Genomic DNA, 25,051 nt, shown 5'->3' with positions numbered 1-25,051 from the left:
AAAAATCAAAAGCGATACACCATTTTAAAGCTTGAATTTTTTGTAATTTTTTCACGCAAAATTCAAATCGATATCTTTTCTCAGTCAAAAGTTACAGCCTAAGTTATAGTTACTGGAGCCTATTCCAGAATTATGCGTAAAAGCTGACTTAAAAGTTTTGAAAAAAATAAAAAGCGATAGACCATTTGAAAGCTTGAATTTTTTGTAATTTTTTCACGCAAAATTCAAATCGATATCTTTTCTCAGTCAAAAGTTACAGCCTAAGTTATAGTTACTGGAGCCTATTCCAGAATTATGCGTAAAAGCTGACTTAAAAGTTTTGAAAAAAATAAAAAGCGATAGACCATTTGAAAGCTTGAATTTTTTATGATTTTTTCACGCAAAATTCAAATCGATATCTTTCCTCAATCAAAAGTTACAGCCTAAGTTATAGTTACTGGAGCCTATTCCAGAATTATGCGTAAAAGCTGACTTAAAAGTTTTGAAAAAAATAAAAAGCGATAGACCATTTGAAAGCTTGAATTTTTTATGATTTTTTCACGCAAAATTCAAATCGATATCTTTCCTCAATCAAAAGTTACAGCCTAAGTTATAGTTACTGGAGCCTATTCCAGAATTATGCGTAAAAGCTGACTTAAAAGTTTTGAAAAAAATAAAAAGCGATAGACCATTTGAAAGCTTGAATTTTTTATGATTTTTTCACGCAAAATTCAAATCGATATCTTTTCTCAATCAAAAGTTATAGCTTTCGAAAAATTTTTCTAAAAGTGTACTTTCACTTCCTCTTTCTCTGTTATTACAAGGCCTGTCAAAAAATTACGCGGGCAATTGATGGCCCAAATATACTTCCAACTGCTGCTACCCACTAATTCCTCTCCTTGCTGCCATATCTACATTTTATATTAATTAAAAAAAAGACCATACCTCTTTGTAACAACAGAGTAACAAATTTGCAAAGCCACTAAGACTCTTACAGCAATTTATTTAAATTTCTACTGGCTGCATAAATCATGTATTCGCATAATATATGAAACTTAATTCGACAGTGGAGCTCGATTGAGCTCGACACGATTAAATCACAGCTGCTCGCGTGTAGCAGTTCGTTTAGAGCATTAAAATGAAATTTATTGTTACAGAATCGATCGAGTTCGCTCGTTTTTAACGTAACCCGATAATTGCGTCGCGTTACACAGAGCAGAGACGAGCATTTGGGATTTACAAATCTCTCTGCGCGCGTTTAATTGTCCAAAGCGTGTCTCGACGTTACATACTGATGAATTACTTTAATCGCCTCGAACGTCTCGATCCCAACAGCTTTGATCTCCGATGGCGGCAATATGAAACCAGTATTTCCGCCAGGCAATTCGTACGTGTACGACAAACTGATATCTGCTTTGGCCAGCGCCCAATCGTCGCTGCCGCCAGCGGCTGGATCTAATTGGAATTAACAGAGAAACATGAATGAAACCCACGCGATAATTGTGGTCAAATGAAAGGGGAAGGATCGATTTAGTGACTTACACAGGTGATTCGCCGAGGTGCCGTACGTGTACTGAGTTTTGCGAGATTTTGCGATCGCCTTGGCGCAGCTGCTGGCGAGATTACGCTGGAAAAACGGAGGATGGCGTTGGTAAAAAAAATTGTAGTCTGTTTTTGGGAATATTGAGGGAGAATATTTACCAATTCTGGCTCGTTATCGGGTACTTTTGATGTGAAGCCCCATGGATACAGGATGTACTAGAAAATATACAATTTAGAAAATTATTTTATTTATAATACATATATCATAGAAATATATTTTAGTTATGAAATAATATAGAAAAAAATTTTTAACTATAATATAATACAGAAAAATATTTGAATTATAATATAGAATAGAAAAATATTTTAATTACAATTTAATATAGAAAAGTATTTTAATTGTAATATGATATAGAAAAATATTTTAATTATAATATAGACAAATATTTTTATGGAATAAATTGAAATTAGAAATTGAGAATTCACGTTTGTAATATGATAGAGTTAATTAGTAGAGTTCTGTATTTTGGTAATTACCTGGCCATAAGAGTGGAACGTGATGTAAGCCTTGAACTGACCCTTTCGTGCCAGAATGAAGTCCCTCATGTGTTGAGTTTCCAGTTCAGAGAATGCTTTGGGCCCAGCGTAGGTGTCGCTGCATGGATTGCTGGATGCTCCAATTGCTAGGAGGAAATTAAATATTTTTAATTAATGAGCTAGTGGTGGCTCGTGTATAGACAATTTAAAATATCCAAAAAGTAACAGAAAATAGCCTACATAAAAGAAACAAAAAAAAAATTCCAACAATCTCCTCAAGTCAATTTAAATATCCTCCTATTATTATCTATTTAATTATCCTCTCTAATGGCTCCTAAGACATATTAAAACCAATTTAAGATATACCAAAAATAACTGCGAACACCTCAAACAGAAATAAAAAGAAAATTACCAAAATTCTCTTACGATAGCCCAACCACAACTAAGAAAGTAAATCCCAAAAATCTCTTAGAATATCCATATTAAAGCCAATTTAAAATATCCCAAAAATAACTGAAAACAGCTCAAACAAAACTAAATAAAAAATTCCAAAAATTACTGAAAACGACTCAAACAAAACAAAACAAAAAAATTCCAAAAATCTCTTAAAATAGACCAACCATAACTAAGAAAGTAAATCCCAAAAATCTCTTAGAATATCCATATTAAAGCCAATTAAAAATATCCCAAAAATAACTGAAAACAGCTCAAACAAAACTAAATAAAAAATTCCAAAAATTACTGAAAACAACTCAAACAAAACAAAACAAAAAAATTCCAAAAATCTCTTAAAATAGACCAACCACAACTAAGAAAATAAATTCGAAAAATCTCTTAAAATAGCCATATTAAAGCCAATTTAAAATATCCCAAAAATAACTGAAAACAGCTCAAACAAAACTAAATAAAAAATTCCAAAAATTACTGAAAACAACTCAAACAAAACAAAACAAAAAAATTCCAAAAATCTCTTAAAATAGACCAACCACAACAAGGAAAATAAATTCGAAAAATCTCTTAAAATAGCCATATTAAAGCCAATTAAAAATATCCCAAAAGTAACTGAAAACAGCTCAAACAAAACTAAATAAAAAATTCCAAAAATTACTGAAAACAACTCAAACAAAACAAAACAAAAAAATTCCAAAAATCTCTTAAAATAGACCAACCATAACTAAGAAAATAAATTCGAAAAATCTCTTAAAATAGCCATATTAAAGCCAATTAAAAATATCCCAAAAATAACTGAAAACAGCTCAAACAAAACTAAATAAAAAATTCCAAAAATTACTGAAGACAACTCAAACAAAACAAAACAAAAAAATTCCAAAAATCTCCTAAAATGGCCAAGTTAAAGCCAATTTAAAATATCCCAAAAATAACTGAAAACAGCTCAAACAAAACTAAATAAAAAATTCCAAAAATTACTGAAAACGACTCAAACAAAACAAAATAAAAAAATTCCAAAAATCTCCTAAAATGGCCAAGTTAAAGCCAATTAAAAATATCCCAAAAGCAGTTAACACTGTACTATAGGATCGTTATCACGAAAATATTAATCGATTCATTTTAGAGAAATTGCTGGCTGATAATGGAGAAGCGAACGTGGCAATCGCTTTGATCGATTTTTAATCAATCTACACGCAGCCTAATTAAACTCTCGAGCGCAATCATTCACCTTATCGCGCACAATGTTATCAGATAAGCAGGTTTGAACGATTGCACTGTAAATAAAGAGAGAGAAACACTTACTCATCCATTCCATATCGTAATTTCGGTTTCCATCGACGCCTTTGCAACTCGAGCCTCTGCTGGATCTCGTTTTCCTCCACAATCGGTTCTGAAATTAATTCATTCGTTAATTAGCTCGTTAAAACTTTTAATACTCTGCCAAAATAGAGAAAACAACGAGATAAAATTTTTTCTATCTTCTAAAAATTCCATTGATATTCGTTGAAAGTGATTTTTACGCCACTTTGCCTTTTATTTGCGTTTAAAAAAAATTATTTCCTCGCGAAATTAAATTATTATTCTTCAATTTTATTTAAAATTAAATTCTCTGCTAAAGAATAAACTAAAACCAGCAATATTTAAATAAAATTACTAATTTAAAGTTCTTTAAGTTTTGCTTATTTTTTTTTATTTTTATTTGCGTTTAAAAAAAATTATTTCTTGGCGAAATTAAACTATTATTGTTAAATTTTATTTAGAATTAAATTCTCTGTTAAAAAATAAACTAGAACCAGTAATTTTTAAGTAAAATTACTAATTAAAAACCCTTTTTTAAGCTTTGCTCATTTATTTTTTTTTATTTGCATTAAAAAAAAATTATTTCTTGGCGAAATCAAAGAATGTTTGCCTAATTTTATTCAGAATTAAATTCTCTGCTAAAGAATAAACTAAAACCAGCAATATTTAAATAAAATTACTAATTTAAAGTTCTTTAAGTTTTGCTTATTTTTTTTTTTATTTTTATTTGCGTTTAAAAAAAATTATTTCTTGGTAAAATTAAACTATTATTGTTCAATTTTATTTAAAATTAAATTCTCTGCTAAAAAATAAACTAAAACCAGTAATTTTTAAGTAAAATTACTAATTTAAAATTCTGTAAGTTTTGCTTATTTATTTATTTTTTCATTTGCGTTGAAAAAAAAAATTATTTCTTGGCGAAATTAAAGAATTATTGCTTAATTAAATTCTCTGCTAAAGAATGAACTAGAACAAGTGATATTTAAGTAAATTAAGTTAATTAATTAATTTAAGATTCTTTCAGCTTTGCTTATTTATTTTTTTACTGAACTTAAACAATTCCAATAGCTTTTCAATTTCAAAATGATTTTGATAAGAAGTTATCACTTTCTCAAAAGGAGAACTATTTTTATTAATTGTATTTTAAATAGAGTGCCACTTATAAAGGCTACTCACTTAAGATAAATCGCGAGAACTTTGTTGCAATCTATTGTACAACAATGTATGGATAAAACTGTACGATTCTTGTCACAATAGTTCTCGAACTGAGTCTCTCTCCAAGTACTGCAGCAATAATGTTTCTACCAAAAACAGTCTCGTTTGATTCAATTTATTTTTCTTGCATTTCATTTATCACTTAATTTCTTCTGTTTTTAAGTAACTGTACGATTCTATTCACAATAGTTCTTGAACCGAGTACTGCAGCAATAATGTTTATACCAAAAACAGTCTCGTTTGGATTTAGTTTACCATTTCTTCTTTCATTTAATTTACTATTTAATTTCTTCTTTTTCTAAATACTCAAACCACTTTGAAGTATAAAAAGTTTGACCAATCTCTGATCTAATACAATATTCTAAAGAACCATCCACTAAATAAAACAGTCTCGTTCATTCTCTGGTCCAATACCACATCTGTTCTACTAAAACATCCCAAACAACCATCAATTAAACATTTTCCTGTAAAACCCATTCATTGATATAATAATTACCGCAGACTCCTTTTTCTAAGTACTCAAACCACTTCAAGGAATAAAAATATTGACCAATCTCTGATCTAGTGCCACGTCTGGTCTACTACAATGTCCATTTAATTATTATTAATAATTATATTAATTACTATTATGATTAAACAACCATCAATTAAACATTTTCCTGTAAAACTCATTCATTGGTATAATAATTACCGCAGATTTCATGTGCAGAAATTGATAGCCACATTTGGTCTAGTACAATATCCTAAACAAGCGTTTGTTAAATGAAACATCTTGTTCATTCGATTAAAAATAATTAATTTCTCCTTTCATTTAATTTCTTCTTTTTCTAAGTATTCAATCTACTTCAAAGAATAACAAGTTGGACCAATCTCTGGTCTAGCATAATATCCTCTAAACGATCATCTACTAAATGAAACAGTCTCGTTCATCCGATTAAAATTAATTAACTTCTTCTTTCATATTTTAATGTGCATTTAATTTCTTCTTTTCCTAAGTATTCAGACCATTTTGGAGAATAAAAAATTGGACCAATATCTGGTCTAGTACCACGTCTGTTCTAGTACAATATCCTAAACAAGAAAGCATTAAATGAAATAGTCTCATTCATTCGATTAACAATAATTCATTTCTTCTTTCATTAAATGTACCATTTAATTTCTTCTTTTTCTAAGTACTCAAACCACTTTGGAGGATAAAAAATTTGACCAATCTCTGGTCTAGCACAACATCTGATGATCTACTACAATATCTTCTAACCAAGTATCTGTTAAATGAAACAATCTCGTTCATAAGATTAAAAATAATTAATTTCTCCTTTCATTTAATTTACCATTTAGTTCCTTCTTTTTCTAAATATTCAAACTACTTCGAAGAATAAAAAGTTTGACAATATCTAGTCTAGTACAATATCCTAGACAAGCATTTTTTAAATGAAACAGTCTCCGATAATTGTTCACTAAATTAAAATTAATTAATTTCTTCTTTCATATTTTAATGTGCATTTAATTTCTTTTTTTTTTAAATATCCAAACCACTTTAAAGAACAAACAGTTCAACCAATATCTAATCTAGTACCACATCTGGTTTAGTACAATATCCTAAACAAGCATTTTAAATGAAATATTTAATTTCTTCTTTCTCTGTGCATTCAAACCACTTTGAAGAATAAAAAGTTTGACCAATCTCTGATCTAATACAATATTCTAAAGAATATATTCTAAAGAATATTGTATTAATAATTAATAATAAATATATTGTATTAATAATACAATATTCGAAAGAAGCATCCACTAAATAAAACAGTCTCGTTCATTCTCTGGTCCAGTACCACGTCTGATCTACTAAAACATCCCAAACAACCATCAATTAAACATTTTCCTGTAGAACTCATTCATTGGTATAACAATTACCGCAGACTTCGTGTGCGTGAATTGATAGCCATCAGGGTTCAGAACTGGCAAGATGTACCAGTCGACTTGCGACAGAAGATTTCTGTGAGTCTCCAACAGCTGATCCACGATGAAAAGGGCAGTCACAGGGGCGATCCATTCTCTCGCGTGGATTCCAGCATCGATGAAAATGGCAGGCTTGTTTCTACCGCCAGTCGATAATTTCAAAACCTTCATCGCTCGTCCTTCGTACGAATTGCCAATGCTGATCAACGAGGCGACGTTACCGTGGGTCCTGGTCACGTAGTTCAGGTACTCGTTTACCTGCGGATGATTTCGAATTGCGTTCAGATTAATTAAAAGTCTGCGTTTGTTGGACATCGCGTTTACATTTGCATTGCAAAAATTAGATTGGATTCAATTTTATTCATTTTTTGTTGGTAAACGTTTGCAATTAAAGCAATAGAACTGTAGTAGTGCCTTGGTAATTAATTTTTTGCTGAGATAATTTGATAATTTGTTGCACAGAGATGGACTGAAGGTATCAAAGTTTTGAAATATAAACTTAAAGATTTTGAAAATAATTGAAGAAGTTAAAAGAGCCCTGCACAAAATTATATTGGATTCAATTTTATTCATTTTGTTGATAAACGTTTGCAATTGGGGTGATGGAACTGTAGTGGCTTGGTAATTAATTTTTTGTGAAGATAATCTGACAATTTGTTGTACAGACGATAAAAAAAAAGTCTTAAAATATCTTAACTTAAAGATTTTGGAAATAATCGAAAAAGTGTTAAAGAACCCTGTATAAAATTAGATTGGATTCAATTTTATTTATTTTTTTGGTAAATGTTTGCAGTTAAGGCAATAGAACTGTAGTAGTGCCTTGGTAATTAATTTTTTGCTGAGATAATTTGATAATTTGTTGTACAGAGATGGACTGAAGGTATCAAAGTTTTGAAATATAAACTTAAAGATTTTGAAAATAATTGAAGAAGTTAAAAGAGCCCTGCACAAAATTATATTGGATTCAATTTTATTCATTTTGTTGATAAACGTTTGCAATTGGGGTGATGGAACTGTAGTGGCTTAGTAATTAATTTTTTGTTGAGATAATCTGATAATTTGTTGTACAGACGATAAAAAAAAAGTCTTAAAATATCTTAACTTAAAGATTTTGGAAATAATCGAAAAAGTGTTAAAGAACCCTGTATAAAATTAGATTGGATTCAATTTTATTTATTTTTTGTTGGTAAACGTTTGCAATTAAAGCAATAGAACTGTAGTAGTGCCTTGGTAATTAATTTTATGCTGAGATAATCTGATAGTTTGTTGTACAGGTAATAAAAAAAAAAAAGTCTTAAAATATCTTAACTTAAAGATTTTGGAAATAATAAAAAAAAATTAAAGAAACCTTGCACAAAATAATCGAAAAAATCTGAAACCAAATGTTAAATTTGTAGCCTCTAAGTTGCAATTTTTTTTTTTTTTTTTTTAAGGTGAATCAAAATTTTTACTGCTTAAAGCCACCAATTGTCTTTGTCCACCCCTGTTATTTTTATTCTCCATCGAATTTCTTCGAATAATTAATATACAGGGTGGAACAGTAACTATTATCACCTCAGACACCTTCGAAACTAGAAGTTTCACAGAAATATGATTGTTTTTTTTTTCACAGGATATGTATGTCTCATTTACTACCAAAACCTTAAGTATTATCACCTTTCTTTACTCTCTATGACCTTCAATGGCTTTATATTGTAAGTCTGAAGGAAGTTGCAACGCTTAAACTTGCTTCAAAAGGCTCAAGAATCTTAAAAATGATGAAGTGATAAATATGGATTATTTTTTTCAAATGATTAATAAATGTTCATCAATTATTTTATTAAGGGACGAATCGACAGTGGCCGTTTTATGAATGAAAATCCCTTTGCGTTAAGCTGTTTCAAGAAATCGAATTTAATTTAATTATATTATTTTAATTTTACAAACAAAAATATATTTTAATTTTTTTTTTATTATTCTAATTTTATAAACAAAACTATATTATTTTGATTTTTTTTTATTACTTCAATTTTATAAACAAAAGTATATTATTTTAATTTTTCAATTTTTTTTAATTTTAATTTTATAAACAAAAGTATATTATTTCAATTTTTCAATTCTTTTTTATTTTAATTTTATAAGCAAAAATATATTATTTTAATTTTTGAATTTTTTATTATTTTAATTTTTCAATTTTTTTTAATTTTAATTTTATAAACAAAAGTATATTATTTTAATTTTTCAATTTTTTTTATTTTAATTTTATAAACAAAAGTACATTATTTTAATTTTTCAATTCTTTTTTATTTTAATTTTATAAACAAAAGTATATTATTTTAATTTTTCAATTTTTTGTATTCTTTTAATTTTATAAAGAAAAATATATTATTTTAATTTTTGAATTCTTTTTTCATTATTTTAATTTAGCAGAGGCGAGTCAAATTAATTAATTAGTTTAAAGAAAAAACCCTATTTCTTACTCACTTCGTTGTAATCAGGATAGTAAGTGAAAGAGAGCTTCCCGGAAGTGGAGTAATCCTGAGTCCTCGCTTGGATCCTGCGCTCGACTTCCTGCGCGATGCGCTCCTCGATCACTTCCTCTTGGACATCCTCGACCTTGACTGTGTAATTAATACCATTCTGGCTCAGAACATTCTTAAACTCCTCCACTTTGTCCTTCGTCACTAAAACGTCTGCTGTGTTGTAGGTGGTTCTTACAAAATCGTATCCAGGAAGGTCCAGGTAATTCTTCAGCACTGAGAATTGCTCTGGCGTGTCGTACACCATGGAAATTCCTTGCATCCTGCGAAATAACAGAAGTTTAAGTGGCAAGAAAGCAGCAGAAAATAATCGATTATGTAAATGTTATGTGTAATTGCAGATGTACTGATGAGAGTAGATTTAAAGCAGTAATTTTTATGTTTACAATTATTAGTGCAGTTATATAATTTTTTTACTGCAATTCTTTTATTTACTATTTTAAAGTTAATAAAAGCGAGAATCAATCAAGGTACATTTAAGTCAGTAATTTTTATATTTACAATTATTAGTGCAATTATTTTTATATTTACAGTTATCATTTTTATATTTACAATTATCATTTTTATATTTACAATTATTAGTGCAATTATGTAACATTTAAAGCATTAATTTTTATATTTACAATTATTAACATTTGCTATTATGTAACATTTAAATCAGTAATTTTTATATTTACAATTATTAACATTTGCAACTATGTAACATTTAAAGCATTAATTTTTATATTTACAATTATTAACATTTGCAATTATGTAACATTTAAGACAGTAATTTTTATATTTACAATTATTAGTGGAATTATGTAACATTTAAAGCAGTAATTTTTATATTTACAATTATTAGTGCAATTATTTTAATATTTACAATTATCATTTCTATATTTACAATTATTAGTGCAATTATGTAATATTTAAATCAGTAATTTTTATATTTGCAATTATTAACATTTGCAATTATGTAACATTTAAATCAGTAATTTTTATATTTACAATTGTTAGTGGAATTATGTAACATTTAAATCAGTAAATTTTATATCTACAATTATTAGTTTAGTTATATAATTTTTGTATTGCGATTATTTTATTTATTATGTTTGCAGTCAATAAATGAAATAGCGAGAATCAATCAGGTTACATTTAAGTCAGTACTTTTTATATTTACAATTATTAGTGGAATTATGTAACATTTAAATCAGTAATTTTTATATTTGCAATTATTAGTGGAATTATGCAACATTTAAATCAGTAATTTTTGTAATACAATTGTTAGTGCAATTATGTAGCATTTAAATCAGTAATTTTTATATTTACAATTATTAGTGCAATTATGTAATTTTTATACTGCAATTGTGTTACTTATTATGTTTACAGTTAATAAATGAAATAGCCAGAATCAACCAACGTACAATTTAAGTCAGTAATTTTTATATTTACGATTGTTAGTGTAATTATGTAATATTTAAATCAGTAATTTTTATATTTACAATTAATGAGCGAAAAGAAAAGGTCAGTTTAATGTACAAAAATGGTGGCTCATTGTACTTAATTAAAAATGCAAAAAATAAGGAATAATATCTAACGAAATACTGTACAATGAAGACGAAAAACTTCGACACAGAAACTTATAAAACAGTACACTAAAATCAACAATTTTGATATATTTACAATTAATAAGTAAAAATAAGAAATTAGTTTTCTGTACAAAAATAGTACGTTTCTGTGTCTAATTAAAAGAGCAAAAAATAAGGAATAATATTCAAAGAAACACACTGTACCATGGAACCAATACTTCGACCCAGAAACTTATAAAACAGTCCACTTAAAACAGCAATTTTGATATTCACAATGAATAAGCCTAAAAGAATAAATCAATTTAATCTACAAAAATAGTGCGTTCTTAAGCCTAATTAAAAAAGCAAAAAATAAGAAATAATATCTAACGAAATACTGTACAATGAAGACAAAACTTCGACACAGAAACTTATAAAACAGTACATTAATATCAACAATTTTGATATATTTACAATTAATAAGCAAAAATAAGAAATTAGTTTTCTGTACAAAAATAGTACGTTTCTGTGTCTAATTAAAAGAGGAAAAAAATAAGGAATAATATCCAAAGAAACACACTGTACCATGGAACCAATACTTCGACCCAGAAACTTATAAAACAGTCCACTTAAACCAGCAATTTTGATATTCACAATGAATAAGCCTAAAAGAATAAATTAATTTAATATACAAAAATAGTGCGTTCTTAAACCTAATTAAAAAGGCAAAAAATAAGAATTAATAACTAACGAAATACTGTACAATGCAGACAAAACTTAAACGCAGAAACTCGCAGAACTTCAACTGCAACGTATTAAATAGCACCAGTACACTTAAATCGATCATTTTTATATTTACAACTAATAAATAAAAACGAAATAGCGAGAAGAAGAAATTAATTTAGCGTACAAAATTGGTGCATTCTTGCGTCTAATTAAAAAAAGCCAAAAAAAGGAATAATATCTAACGAAACACACTGTAGAATGAAACGAAAACTTCTAAACAGAAACTTACACAAGTTCAACTAGCAGCAGCACGCTTAAACCAGTAATTTTGATATTTACAACTAATAAGCCTAAAAGAATAAATTAATTTATTATACAAAAATAGTGCGTTCTTAAACCTAATTAAAAAAGCAAAAAGTAAGGAATAATATCTAACGAAATACTGTACAATGGAGACAAAACTTAAACGCAGAAACTCGCAGAACTTCAACTGCAACGTATTAAATAGCACCAGTACACTTAAATCGATCATTTTTATATTTACAACTAATAAATAAAAACGAAATAGCGAGAAGAAGAAATTATATCTAACGAAACACACTGTAGAATGAAACGAAAACTTCTAAACAGAAACTTACACAAGTTCAACTAGCAGCAGCACGCTTAAACAGTAATTTTGATATTTACAACTAATAAGCCTAAAAGAATAAATTAATTTATTATACAAAAATAGTGCGTCCTTAAACCTAATTAAAAATGCAAAAAATAAGGAATAATATCTAACGAAACGCACTATAGAATGAAACGAAAACTTCTAAACAGAAACTTACACAAGTTCAACTAGCAGCAGCACGCTTAAACCAGTAATTTCGATATTTACAACTAATAAGCCTAAAAGAATAAATTAATTTATTATACAAAAATAGTGCGTTCTTAAACCTAATTAAAAAAGCAAAAAGTAAGAATTAATAAGTAACGAAATATTGTAAAATAAAATAAAAACGTACCCCTGCAAAGGAGGCAGAATTTCTTCGCCAACGGCCAAAGCAGCCGCGGCAAAGACTGTTGCAACTAAGAAAAGGGCACGCATGATGGCGACACTTAATTACAAGCTCAACTAGTTGTGCCTCCAGCTTTATATACGAGCCAATATCGACGTTTTGTTTACTCGATGCCAGATGACGCTATCGATCGATACATTTCCACAGAAAATGCACAAAACCGAACGAAACGGCGGTTAAAAGTGGGATTTAATCGATCAAGATAAGGAAAGACGTTCTTTATCGAGGCAGATAAGCGTTAATTGAGATTTTCATTAATAGGGTCAATGATTTCCAGATCGAAGATTGACTTATCGTCCATCGATAAGGATAATAACGTTGATAACGTTGCAAATACAGCTTCTGAATTTTATTTTTCCATAAAAAGACGTTATCGCGTCGCTTTTAATGAGTTTAAGAGCTTTATATATTTTCTATTGTCCTTTGTACGTTTTACAAAAATTGTAATTGCTTCTTTGCAATATTGTATTTAATAAAAAAAATGAAAAATGGAGTATATTAACTGGTAGAATAAGTTTAAGAGCTTTATAAATCTTCTATTGTCCTTTGTACGTTTTATAAAAATTGTAATTGCTTCTTTGCAATATTGTATTTAATAAAAAAATTAAGAGTAAAGTCTATTAATTGGTGGAATAAGTTTAAAAGGTTTATAAATTTTCTATTATGCTTTGTACATTTTATAAAAATTGTAATTACCTATTTGCAATATTAAATTTAATAAAAAAATTAAGAATAGAGTATATCAACTGGTAGAATAAGTTTAAGAGCTTTATAAACCCTTTGCTATACTTTGTACAATTTACAAAAATAGAAATTGCTTCTTTACAATATTGAATTTACTAAAAAAATGAAAAATAGAGTATATTAACTGGCAGAAAATTGTATAGATGCATATTTATTCGTTAGAAATTTATTTATATTTTTTTTTATTGTTCATTAGCATAATAACAGTATCAGAAGGATTCTGAATGGAATTAATAGCGACAATGATATCAAAAGGGTTCGAAATAGAATTAATAAGAATAATAACGGTTTCAGAAGAATTCCAAAGGAGATTAACAGCAATAATAGTATCAAAAACGTTTGAAATGGAATTACAAATTTTATAAAACAAATTAAAAAACGCTGTAACCTACAATTGCTTGATTATTTCGATTGAAAACAAAGTGTACCTTTAACATTCACTAAGTACCACATCGTTTTGGCGCGAGCGTACTTTATAACCTCTACGTGAACAGATATCGACGCTCAGCAATTATTTCGCGTTTATTTCCCTCTCTTTCATCCTTCTCGTCGTCCTCTGTTTCAAGGGCATCAAGATGTGTTTACAGACTTGTGACATCAACAACGACAGCCACTAACACTCTCTATCGCCTTGCAGTGGCAGCTTAAAATTAGCAAGAGCGTTGGTGCAGAAAATCGTTGAGTAATTTGTTTTAAAATCGTGTGAAAGGGGATGTAAACACGTAGCAAAAGAAAATTTAGTCAAAAGTCTGATGAAATCCTTGTTTTAAGCAAAATAGACGGAGCGAGGGAGAACACTACCTCCTCCTAGCAAGCCAGAGGCGGTACTGGCGAGTCACAGCGCGCTCCTTGCCTCGCAGCGTTCGAAATAGAATTAATAAGGATAATAATGGTTTCAGAAGAATTCCAAAGGGGATTAACAGCAGTAATAATATCAAAAATGGTTGAAATGGAATTACAAATTTTATACATTTCCCGCTTTGGAGGTAAGCGCGAGAGAGAGAGAAAGATATATAAGAAAGCTATAAGAAAGAGTGAGACAGATGATGGCTGCTCTGCTTTAGAACACGTGGCGCCATCTCTGCGAAAAGTGCTCAAACTGGTCGCACACTATTATCGACAGGGAAGTGAACTACTCAATAACTACTAGCGCCATCTCTGAGTAAAGTATCGAAACTAATTATCGACCAGTTTCAGCAATTCTCCAAAAAATGGCGCTAATAGTTCTTTAGTAGTTTACTTCACTGTCGATAACGATGTGCGACCAATTTGAGCACTTTTCGCAAAGATGGCGCCACGTATTCTAAAACAGAGCCACCATCGTCCTGTCTCACTCTTTCTTATAGCTTTCTCATATATCTTTCTCTGTCTTACCTCCAAAGCGGGAAATGTACAGCAAATTAGAATAAAATTACTGCAATATACAAGAAATTGCAATAAAACTATTGAAATATACAATAAATTACGATATATTAGTTTTATTGCAATTTCTTGCATATTTCAGAAGTTTTATTGTATACTATTAAAATATATAGGAAATTACAATAAAGCTAGTGAAATTTATAATAAATTACAATGAAACGTATAATATGTGCAATAAATCACAATATATTAGTTTTTATTGTAATTCCATGTACATTTCAGTATTTTTATTGCAATTTCTATAGTATACAACAAATTGCAATAAAATTAGTGATATGCACAATAAATTACAATATATTAGTTTTATTGTAATTTATTGCATATTTTACGTTGTAATTCATTGTGCATTTCAATAGTACAAGAAGTTACACTGGAACTATCGAAATATACAAGAAATTACAATAATACTAAGAAAATATACGAGAAATTGCAATAAAACTAATACATTGTAATTTATTGTACATATTATTAATTTTCCTGTAATTTCTTTTACATTTCAGTAGCTTTATTGTAGTTTCTTGGATATTTCAATAGTGTTATTGTAATTTCTTGTATATTTCAATAATTTTATTGTACTTTCTTGTATATTTTAATGGTTCCACTGTAATTTCTTGTATATTTCAGTAGTTTTATTGTAATCTCTTGTATGCTATTGAATTATACATAGAAATTACAATAAAATTAGTGAAATATGCAATAAATTGCAATAAAACTAACGTACTGTAACTTATTTTTCGTACATACTATTAGTTTTATTGCAAATTATTGTACATTTCGGTAGTTTTATCGTAATTTTGTGTATATTTCAGTAGTTTTATTGTAATTTCTTATATATTTTAGTAGTACAAGTAATTACAATAAAACTGCTGAAATATAAAATAAGTTACAATAAAACTAGCAAGATAAACAAGGAAGTACAATGAAATTACGATAAAACTAGTAAACGTACAATAAATTACAATAAAACTTAGGAAATATACAATGAATTACAATAAAACTAATAATATGTACAGTAAATTACAAAAAAAACTAATAATATGTACAATAAATTACAATATATTAGTTTTACTGTAATTTATTGTAAATTTCCACAGTTTTATTGTAATTCATTGGATATTTCCTTAGTTTTATCGTAATTTTGTGTATATTTCAGTAGTTTAATGTAATTTCTTGTATATTTCAGTAGTTTTGTTGCAATTTATTCTACATTTCAGTAGTTTTATTGTAGTTTCCTATATATTTCAATAATACAAGTAATTACAATAGAACTACTGTAGTATAAAATAAATTACAATAAAACTAGCAAGATATACGAGGAAGTAAAATGAAATTACGATAAAACTAGTAAACGTACAATAAATTACAATAAAACCAATAGTATGTACAATAAATTACAATATATTAGTTTCATTGTAATTTATTGCATATTTCAGTAGTTTTATTGTAATTCACTCTATATTTCCTTAGTTTTATCGTAATTTCATTGTACTTACTTGTATATCTTGCTAGTTTTATTATAACTTATTTTATATTTCAGTAGTTTTACTGTAATTACTTGCAATATTGAAATATATAGGCAATTACAATAAAACTACTGAAATATAAAAGAAATTACATTAAACTACTGAAATATACAAGAAATTACAGTGGAACTACTGAAATATACACAAAATTACGATGAAACTAAGGAAATATCCAATGAATTACAATAAAACTGTGGAAATGTACAATAAATTACAGTAAAACTAAGATATTGTAATTTGTTGTACATATCGTTAATTTTATTGTAAATTATTGGATATTTCAGTAGTTTTTTATTGTAATTCATTGCTAGTTTTATTGTAACTTATTTTATATTTCAGTTGTTTTATTGTAATTACTTGTACTATTGAAATATATAAGAAATTACAATAAAACTACTGAAATGTACGAGAAATTACATTAAACTACTGACATATACACAAAATTACGATAAAACTAAGGAAATATCCAATGAATTACAATAAAACTGTGGAAATGTACAATAAATTACAGTAAAACTAAGATATTGTAATTTGTTGTACATATCGTTAATTTTATTGTAAATTATTGGATATTTCTGTAGTTTTTATTGTAATTCATTGCTAGTTTTATCGTAACTTATTTTATATTTCAGTTGTTTTATTGTAATTACTTGTACTATTGAAATATATGAGTAATTACAATAAAACTACTGAAATGTAGAATTAATTACAATAAAACTACTGAGATATACAAGAAATTACATTAAACTACTGACATATACACAAAATTACGATAAAACTAAGGAAATATCCAATGAATTACAATAAAACTGTGGAAATGTACAATAAATTACAGTAAAACTAAGATATTGTAATTTGTTGTACATATCGTTAATTTTATTGTAAATTATTGGATATTTCTGTAGTTTTTATTGTAATTCATTGCTAGTTTTATCGTAACTTATTTTATATTTCAATTGTTTTATTGTAATTACTTGTACTATTGAAATATATGAGAAATTACAATAAAACTACTGAAATGTAGAATTAATTACAATAAAACTACTGAAATGTACGAGAAATTACATTAAACTACTGACATATACACAAAATTACGATAAAACTAAGGAAATATCCAACGAATTACAATAAAACTGTGGAAATGTACAATAAATTACAGTAAAACTAATATATTGTAATTTATTGTACATATTATTAGTTTTTTTTTTGTAATTTACTGTACATATTATTAGTTTTACTGCAATTGATTGTATATTTCCTAAGTTTTATTGTAATTCATTGTACGTTTACTAGTTTTATCGTAATTTCATTCTACTTCCTTGTTTATCTTGCTAGTTTTATTGTAATTTATTTTATACTTCAGTAGTTTTATTGTAATTACTTGTACTACCAAAATATATAAGAAATTACAATAAAACTACTGAAATATACACAAAATTACGATAAAACTACCCAAATGTACAATAATTTGCAATAAAACTGATAATATGTACAAAAAATAAGTTACAGCACGTTAGTTTTATTGCAATTTATTGCATATTTCACTAATTTTATTGTAATTCATTGTATATCTCAATAGTACAAGAAATTACGATGGAACTATCGAAATATACAAGAAATTACAATAAAATTATTGAAATATACAAGAAATTTCAATAAAACTGTGTGAAATACCCAATAAATTACAATAAAACCAATATATTATAATTTACTGTACATATTATTAGTTTTATTGCAAATTATTGGATATTTCAGTAGTTTTATCGTCATTTATTGTAATTCTTGACTGTTTCTTCAGTTTACTTCGCTGTAGACAATAATTTTCGACCAGTTTGAGCACTTTTCACAGAGATGACGATAACAGCTCTAAATTAGAGCCATCATCATCTGTCTCACTCGTTCTTGCAGCTTTTTTACACACTTTTTTCTCTCTCTTACCTCAAAAACAAGAGATACAATTTATCTGACTGTTTCTATTCAATAAAAATGACAAAATTTCTTTATAAATCGCACACAAATAAACATCGTTCTCGTCAACCATGAATCTCACTCACACGAACAACACTATGCGATATAATAAATATTTATAAAATATATTTTTCATCTATGTTTCGCTATATTTTTCTATTTATGTCGATTGTTTGCGTAGAATATCATAAACTGGCGTACGAGCGCGTGTTTCTACACGTAAAGTAAAAAAATAACAAAGAGAACATCCTTCTGAATTAAATGACACTCGCAATCTTAATTAACAAAACTCTGCAGCGACTCTCATCCTTTTCGTGCACTCGTTTTCGTTCCACACGCACATGTCGCTCAAAGTTACCCTTTTTTTGGGGATTTTTTGGAAAACCTGCGTCAAAAATATTTTTTTAAAGCACCATAAAATCACTTAAACAAAATAAGATCACTCGAATACCTCGCAACTTACTTTTATGAACGTTTTTCTGCCAGGATTGACTCGCATGATCGACGAAGCGGACTTGGAGAAATTGCTGAGCTTCTCTCGAGCCTGCAACTTGAAAATAAAAATTGTATTTCGACAGAAGACGAGATTCAACTCGATAAAACAATTTTTAAAAGCTCAAACACTCACCACGGAATTATTAAAGTCATTTCGTCGAATTTCCACTTTGCACTCCACCTCTGATTTGTCTGAGAAAGCACTCTTTTCAAGCTGAACCGAGTATGCACGAGAATTCTTCGCCACTGCCTCATTTTTCTCCAGAATTTGCCTCACATTTAAGTCCTCGTCGCCTTCTACGTCGAGTTTATCCGTCGACGACTTTACAATCTCGATTTCTGAGTTTTCCTCCTCTGAATTGCTGGTCTCAGATAAGTTGTTGGGTTCGTTTCGCCTGCGAATTTCACTGAGATTCTTATTGATACACTCATTCGACCATTCATCCTCGAAATCAGAGCTCTCGTTCGCAGTTACGTCTATCAATTTGCTGTCTGGGGTTTCTTCGATCACCACTGTCGCCTCGTTTCTTCTTGCACTTGCATTTTGCTGTGTTTCAACACTGTCGACAGTGCTGTGAACTTTTTCTGGCGATTGTGAAGAATCTGGATACTGTGACTCGTTCGTTTCAGGAATATAATTCGACATTTCCCTGAAACACGGCTCTAAGTCCACGTTCTCCTCATCTGCTGAACTGCAGGAGTCGTTGGTCTCTTCTATGCAGTTGGACTCGTCAGAATCCTGTTTCTTCTCGAGCTCTCCAGCAGAATCTTGTGGCAATCGATCAGCTGGCTGGTCGAAGTCGTCGCAGGTCTCCTGAACAACATCTGGCTCGTTGTTTGGGCACTCAGCGTCCAATTCTGACTTCAATCTGGCGCTGGAGAGCACGTTCGACAGGACTTGCACGCTTGGCACCGCGTCTTGCGTGTCCAGGACCAAAACTTCTGACGAGTCGCACTTTTCTGATGGTCTTCTCAGCAATTTCGAGAACCTGAACGTCGGATTGCAGTATTTCTCTGTGGAGCAGTGCAGTATCGCCAGAGGAATCTCGAATTCTGGGACCATCTTGCGGTCGTTCGCTTGCAACGCGTCGTCTGAGAGAAATTCGCCAATTAATGAGAAGAAATACAATAACAACGACCAGATAATTACTTACAGATCGAGTCGTACTCTGGAGCAATGTTCTGAGTCGACTGCGTTGCCTCGTTGTTCGGGTATTGCAGTACAATCACGTTTTTAGCTGAAAGTTCCTTAATCGTCAGTGGCTTCTTCGAGTACAACAGAGATTTTCCACCTAAAATGCAAATCTCACTGGCGTATCGACATCTCTACCAGCACGAAAGCCTATTTCCTCGTTACGCACCTGCTAATTGAATGATTTTGCCATACGTCTTGTACTGCTGCGTAGAAAACAGCACGAATATCAAGTTCTGGAACAGCGTCGTCCTCTTCTCGTTTGGAGAGATCAGTAATTTCTCTTTGTTGATGTACGGTTCGCTGATCAGTGGAATAAAATGCTTGGTGTTTGGCAATTCCTGGCCATTTTCAACAGCGACTTTAACTTGCTCCCAGTAGTTCACTGTTACTATTGGTATCGCTGAGGCCATGGCGCAAATCACCTGTTTCGAGTCAACGACAACAGCATAAATTGAAGTAAAACGTGCATCGATTAATCCAGCAGATTAATTAGACCTTCTCAGTCAGCGTAGCCTTCGTCACCGTCAAGTGCGTGCAGCACTTCAGCCAGTTGTTGATTATTGCACCGTCGATGTGGTCCATCAAGCTCTTCAGTCTGTTCCTGTCCGCCTCGACTAGACCTGACGTCAGTGTTATTATGGAGGCGTTCATCACCCTGGATAAATAATCTGACCGATGACAATTGCTGGAGGACCCAGTCGGAGAGAAAACGAGAAAATTTACAGAAATATACTGTTCTGCAATCCTATTCGTACTCTGTCGTTATGCTTCAGATTGTATCCCTCTTTCGACACTGCCATCATTTCGTTCTCCTGGCAGATGTACGTGCCGTACTTCGAGCCCAGGTCTTTGAGCCTGCACGTCGATGTTGTTTCTCCCATCTGGAATGTACGGAAGCTTTTATTTGGGCAATTGACTGCATCGCTTGGACTACACAGCAACAAATAAGACTGCAGATGGCCGTAGAAGCGCTGACACTCGTCCACAAAGCTAGCGCAACGCTAATATAGAGGCGATGGTACGTCACAGTGCCAATACAGAGGCGATGGTACGTTGCAATGCTAATACAGAGGCGATGGTACGCCACAGTGCCAATACAGAGGCAATGGTACGTTACAATGCTAATACAGAGGCGATGGTACGTCACAGTGCCAATACAGAGGCGATGGTACGTTACAATGCTAATACAGAGGCGATGGTACGTCACAGTGCCAATACAGTGTCGATAGTACGTTACAGTGCCAATACAGTGCTAATATAGTATCGATGGTACGTCACAGTGCCAATACAAAGTCGATAGTACGTTACAGTGCCAATACAGTGTCGAAGCTTTATTTTCTGGGCATACGATTAATTAACAAAGTATACAATCGCAGCAACTACCTCAAAAATCTGTTTCGGTGTAACGCAAACAGACGCGTGTAGTCTGCTGATAGACTCATCGTCAGGAAACAGAACGTCACCCTTCTTCCTGCCAAAAGTGACCTCCACGTTTGGTTTCAAGTACAATCGTTCCCCTGCAACGTAAAACAAATTAAAAAACGCTGTAACCTGCAATTACTTGATTATTTTCATTTGAAACAAAGTGTACCTTTAACATTCACTAAGTACCACATTGTTTTGTGCGCGAGCGTACTTTATAACCTCTACGTAAACAGATATCGATGCTCAGCAATTATTTCGCGTTTATTTCCCTCTCTTTCATCCTTCTCGTCGTCCTCTGTTTTAAGGGCATCAAGATGTGTTTACAGACTTGTGACATCAACAACGACAGACACTAACACTCTCTATCGCCTTGCAGTGGCAGCTTAAAATTAGCAAGAGCGTTGGTGCAGAAAATCGTTAAGTAATTTGTTTTAAAATCGTGTGAAAGGGGATGTAAACACGTAACAAAAGAAAATTTAGTCAAAAGTTTGATGAAATCCTTGTTTTAAGCAAAATACACGGAGCGAGGGAGAACACTACCTCCCCCTAGCAAGCCAGAGGCGGTACTGGCGAGTGACAGCGCGCTCCTTGCCTCGCAGCGTCGCGCGCAGCTTCCTATCTGCGCATGCGCGCCACAGTCAAATACTGCACCGCTACAGCCGCGTCGCGCTCAGTGCTCTCTGCGTCGCAGAGTCGCGCGCAGCTCTGTATCTGCGCATGCGCACGAGAGCCAAGCACTGTACCGCTAAATTTAAAATTTATTAGAAACTGAGCGTTGAAAACATTAAAAATAAATTCGAATGCAATAATTTTAAGCACTCCAGTCAATCGACTTAATAAAAGAATAAGACGATTACACGATCTTTTAAAAATATATCAAAGTTTATTTTTTACTTCGTCACACGCACGTGTAATGAACTTTGACAAATTTATTGTATGTTTGTTTATAATATCGAAGCACCAGGCGCACAAACTTTCACTTGGCGATTCGACAGTTTGTAAATGTACCTCGCCACTTCCGGCCACTTATATTTCACCCTAACTGCGCTTGACCTCCAATTAACCGTCAGATTCCCAGACGCATCACTGGAGTATCCACTTTCGAGAGGCTCGACTTTAACGAATAAATGAGCCATTTGTCTAAGACCACGCGCGATTACATTAGACGCACAGTCCTTGAATTCATCTTTGTACGTATGCGTTACGATACAAATGTGAGACATACTGTAACGTTCAACCAGCGACCTTAAATACCTTAAATAACATACAGACTCCCTCGAATCGCAGTTGAAACTGGAGAAATGGCTCGCGTCGTCGATAATTATAACAACCGGTTTATTCTCACGCATTATCTTGCAGCATTCATTTTTAATTATTATAAATACATTGTTGAGTATATTATTTGTTCGCTGGTCGTGTATGCACTCTATATTGGACGCAATTACTTTCATCGGCTCCACGACCACAATTTTGCCTTTCTCTTTTTGTAAACCGAGATTGTATCCGAATTTCATTCCCACGTTGTGATAATGATTGAACGTATTGTGAAAGAGCACGAAACAGAGGTCGTAGTTCTTCTTCAACGCATTCGATATGACAGTGCTCAGCAAGAAGTTTGCGTCGCTGCCGTGTCGTTCTTCTATTACGATCAACTTTCCATTCATGTCGACTTTATCGATACCAAGTATATTGGACACGGAATCCATTATTATGCTAATTACAATTCTCAATATGTAATTATAATTATAATTATTCTCACTGAGATTAATAATGTATACTGCAACTTAAAATTGTTGTTATCAACTGAAAACAAGTTTATTTTAAAATAACATAATTTATAATAATAGATAATAATTTCATAAATGATTTAATATATTTTATTTATGAATTATTAAATGATATTTCGATTTACCTTTCGATTAATAATTAACATAGTCTAAGAAAGTCGTGAATGTAAATTTTATGTCGTATCTTTAACCTCTGTTCAGATGTACGTAAATTGAAAGTGAGGTTAGGACTTAATACGAGCCATCGCAAAGGGCGCCATATTTGAAAACGAGAAGTTCCATTACTTATTAATAATTGCAAAACAAATTTGTACAAATAAAAAAATGAACGAATAAACAAATAAATTTTAATATTGAACGACAATTATTAAAATAAATATGAAAAAACATTTTGATGAATATAAAACTTTGTTATGTCACGTTAATTACTTAGTTTACGAATATTTGAAAATGATGACAGAAAAGTTGCATGAAAAATTACAATAAATGGTTTAATATATTCTGTATATATCAATAATAACGATTTTCTACATTACGCGTTTGTTTAATTGTTAAAGGAAAGAATATTCATGAATTGAATGTAAGGTTAGAACTTAATACGAGCCATCGCAAATGGCGCGATATTTGAAAAAGTATCGACAAATTAAGTTCCATTACTTACTACTAATTATAAAACGAATTTGAACAAATAAAAAAAAGAAAAAATAAACAAATAAATCTTAATATTCAACGACAAATACGAGAATAAACGAAATATATCTTCTAAAAAGTAATTAATATTATTTCAACGAGTATAAAAATTTGTATAAATAAAAAAATGAACGATTAAACATAAATTTTAATATTCAACGACAATTACGAAAGAAAAGGTGAACTTTGTACGAATAACATTATTTCGATGAATATAAAACCTTGTTACGCCTCCTTAATTACTTAATTCACAAAAACTTGAAAATGATGACAGAAAAGTTGCACGAAAAATTGCGACAAACAATTTCCTGCATTCTGTACGTATAAATAACAACAATTTCCATCGCGACCCACAAAATATCATTGAATATTTAATCGTGGAATAAAAATAATAATATTCGAATTTAAGAATTTGCATTATTCATGTCCTTTAAATCGTACGTACAGAATGTAAGGCATTAAAAAATTCGTTAGAATGTGAATTAATTAGTTAGAATGCGAATTAATTCGTTGGAATGTCGCAGAAGAAATAAAATGATCGTTAAAAAAAGGAATACGTTACGAGCGGCTCCAGCGCGAAGTGGAGGTGGCATAACACGTGGCGATCAGCTGATGCGTGCGCGTTCGCCACTCTCCAGGCTTTCTTATCACTCTGTGCCTACATTTTCAGGTGAAGGACCGTGGAATTGCGGTCGAATAATATCGCAAAAAATTCTGCCAATTACTCGATCTTCAGTAAGTCGTTCTTTCACATTTTTTCTATATTTTTCTAATTAATTCCATTTAATAATTATTCCAAAAAAATTCGCATATCCCTCTCTCTCTCTCACTCTTTCATTCTCTTATCATATTTTATTTTCTGTTATCTAGATTAACCAAAGAAAGGATTTTCAGGCGTTTATTTGCGATAACTCGTCCTTTTCTATTTTTTTTTTAATTAATTCTATTTTCTAATTATTGCAAAAAAA

General features: G+C 30.4%; 4 protein-coding genes and 1 long non-coding RNA gene across 5 annotated transcripts in view; 1 reads left to right on the top strand and 4 right to left on the bottom strand.

Annotated features, from left to right (window-relative positions):
• LOC143431679 (protein masquerade-like) overlaps positions 1-25,051 on the top strand; it is a 360,601-nt gene that overhangs the window by 271,045 nt on the left and 64,505 nt on the right. The gene's annotated exons all lie outside the window — the stretch shown is intronic.
• Positions 1,236-12,863, bottom strand: LOC143431701 (carboxypeptidase B). Its single transcript, XM_076908640.1, has 8 exons — positions 12,781-12,863; positions 9,442-9,760; positions 6,934-7,236; positions 3,811-3,898; positions 2,059-2,204; positions 1,681-1,737; positions 1,522-1,606; positions 1,236-1,434 (listed from the first exon to the last, which is right to left on the bottom strand). The coding sequence occupies exons 1-8, from the start codon at positions 12,861-12,863 to the stop codon at positions 1,238-1,240; spliced, it is 1,278 nt and encodes a 425-aa protein (XP_076764755.1). The 3' UTR covers positions 1,236-1,237.
• On the bottom strand, positions 18,838-19,159 carry LOC143431673 (uncharacterized). The gene is made up of 3 exons (XR_013102732.1): positions 19,120-19,159; positions 18,955-19,035; positions 18,838-18,876 (listed from the first exon to the last, which is right to left on the bottom strand). It is a non-coding gene; the product is annotated as an uncharacterized LOC143431673 (long non-coding RNA).
• On the bottom strand, positions 19,196-21,829 carry LOC143431740 (nibrin-like). Its single transcript, XM_076908684.1, is given in 8 exon segments — positions 19,196-19,200; positions 19,281-20,078; positions 20,141-20,278; positions 20,348-20,603; positions 20,677-20,801; positions 20,855-21,062; positions 21,565-21,698; positions 21,773-21,829. Coding segments are annotated over 8 exon segments (1,689 nt in total). The 5' UTR covers positions 21,798-21,829.
• LOC143431739 (elongator complex protein 6-like) lies at positions 22,496-23,539 on the bottom strand. Its single transcript, XM_076908683.1, has 3 exons — positions 23,519-23,539; positions 23,385-23,389; positions 22,496-23,319 (listed from the first exon to the last, which is right to left on the bottom strand). The coding sequence occupies exons 1-3, from the start codon at positions 23,537-23,539 to the stop codon at positions 22,551-22,553; spliced, it is 795 nt and encodes a 264-aa protein (XP_076764798.1). The 3' UTR covers positions 22,496-22,550.

Source organism: Xylocopa sonorina, unplaced genomic scaffold (assembly GCF_050948175.1).
Source record: "Xylocopa sonorina isolate GNS202 unplaced genomic scaffold, iyXylSono1_principal scaffold0014, whole genome shotgun sequence".
In the NCBI taxonomy this organism is placed as follows: domain Eukaryota; kingdom Metazoa; phylum Arthropoda; class Insecta; order Hymenoptera; family Apidae; genus Xylocopa; species Xylocopa sonorina.
The sequence above is the reverse complement of the archived record's forward strand: the minus strand, read 5'-3'. Positions and strand labels throughout refer to the sequence as shown.